Source organism: Eimeria mitis, genomic scaffold (assembly GCF_000499745.2).
Source record: "Eimeria mitis Houghton genomic scaffold, Emh_scaff7947, whole genome shotgun sequence".
NCBI lineage: Eukaryota > Apicomplexa > Conoidasida > Eucoccidiorida > Eimeriidae > Eimeria > Eimeria mitis.
The window spans coordinates 1-1589 of NW_013575837.1; the positions used below are offsets into that span (position 1 = coordinate 1).

General features: G+C 55.2%; 1 protein-coding gene across 1 annotated transcript; it reads right to left on the minus strand.

Annotated features, from left to right (window-relative positions):
- Window positions 1–103: 103 nt before the first annotated feature.
- EMH_0093290 (uncharacterized protein) lies at window positions 104–1282 on the minus strand (the record flags this gene model as incomplete). The annotated part of the gene is given in 4 exon segments (XM_013501964.1): window positions 104–865; window positions 1071–1101; window positions 1105–1124; window positions 1238–1282. Coding segments are annotated over 4 exon segments (858 nt in total).
- Window positions 1283–1589: the final 307 nt, after the last annotated feature.

The window sequence follows — 1589 nt, forward strand, 5'->3', positions numbered from 1 at the left end:
TTAAGGCCTCTTGGCACTATGGTGTCGCCTGTTGAGGCTGCACGACAAGGAGGCTCCAGGTATGAACATAGAAGTAGCTGTGCTTCCGTATTCGAGCACTGCTTCATCCCTTTCCGCCCATCCAAACTGTTGAGAATTTGATCTTTGCCAGAATCGGCTGTATGGACACTCGCCACTGTGCGGCGTCTTGTCGCCACGGGTCCCATTGGGGGGACTTGAACCTGGTCGAACCCGGCCCACAAAAAAGCGCTTCTTTTAAGCCTATCACCATGAGAAGCGGAGGGCGGATGCCTTTTCTGTAGTACTCTAGCGCCGCGTCCAAAGTCAATGCGATGTGAAGATTTCTCACGGATTTATCACATCGTAGGTGTTCTTTCTTGGGGACGAACCTTGCAGCTTCAATGCGATGTACTATCGAGGGCCACCAATCCTGCTTCATCGAGTAATCCCCGAGTACTTCTGCTGCACAATAGAGGGTGTCGAGAACTAGAAAAATCGCTCCCAGGGTTTCTATAGCGTACAGCGGTTGGGCACGTCTGTAGTTCAACGCCATGGTCTGGCTTGCATATCCATACAGGCGTTCTGCTTGTTTCAAAAGTTGCATCAAATCCTGCGGGGACAGCGACAGCTTCTTCAGTATTTCCTTGCACACGGTAAGAGCTGGGCCGGGACTCTTCTGGGCTGGCGGACGTAACCGTGACCGTGCATCAAATGATCTTGAGATGCGTATATGCTCATTTTGCGGGTGACGGTAAAATGGATGCGTCCTCAGGATGCTCTCTGGAATATCTGGAAACAACTCGCCGAGCCACTTGAAGTGGGAAATGACAGTTGCGTCAGTAGGCAGCTCTGTCGAAGATGCCAACTGAGTATAGCACACCACAACACCAACACTTCCGTACGGCCTTCTGTGTCGTACGGCCTTCTGTGCTTCAGCAGCTTCCAAGCGAGCTGGGCGTTGACCAGCTGTGTGAACAGCAGAAACTCCCACTGCAGTGACAACGGGGAAACGGTGGCTGGCGTCTCGCATAAGCCTACTTTGCGCTGCCATAACATACGGCAAGCCCTACCTGCTCAGCTGATCCACTTTCCTGAGACGGCGTNGCTGCGAGGCAGCAGAAGCCCTGGACGAAGACGCAAAAGAATCCTCAACTGGCGCTGTGGATGTGCTGGCGGTTCCTTCTTCGGCAGGAGCAAGAGCTTCTGCTACGGGTGGCTGAGGAGACTCCTTTGTCACCTGATGGTACACAACAGAGCACGCACTCGGCAGGCTGCCGCCCATCCGCTTTCCCAATACGCGCAGAGCATGGGGCAACACGCATTGAATGCGGACATGCTAGCTAACAATATGGTCTGAACTCATCTGAGAGGCTCACATCTGCTGCAGCTGGGGAAGGCCCCGTGTGCTGCGGCTCAACGGCTGCAGGCGGTCCTCGCTGCATTTGGCGGCCTGAAGTGCCAAGGGGGGACGGCCCCTCACTGCCGCCTTCTGCCTTGGGCTCTTTACCATCAGCTCGCAACACACAGGGCCTTGAAGGCGGCGGGTGCACTAGTTTGTCAGTGGGTTGGCCGGTGGACGGCCGGCCAGA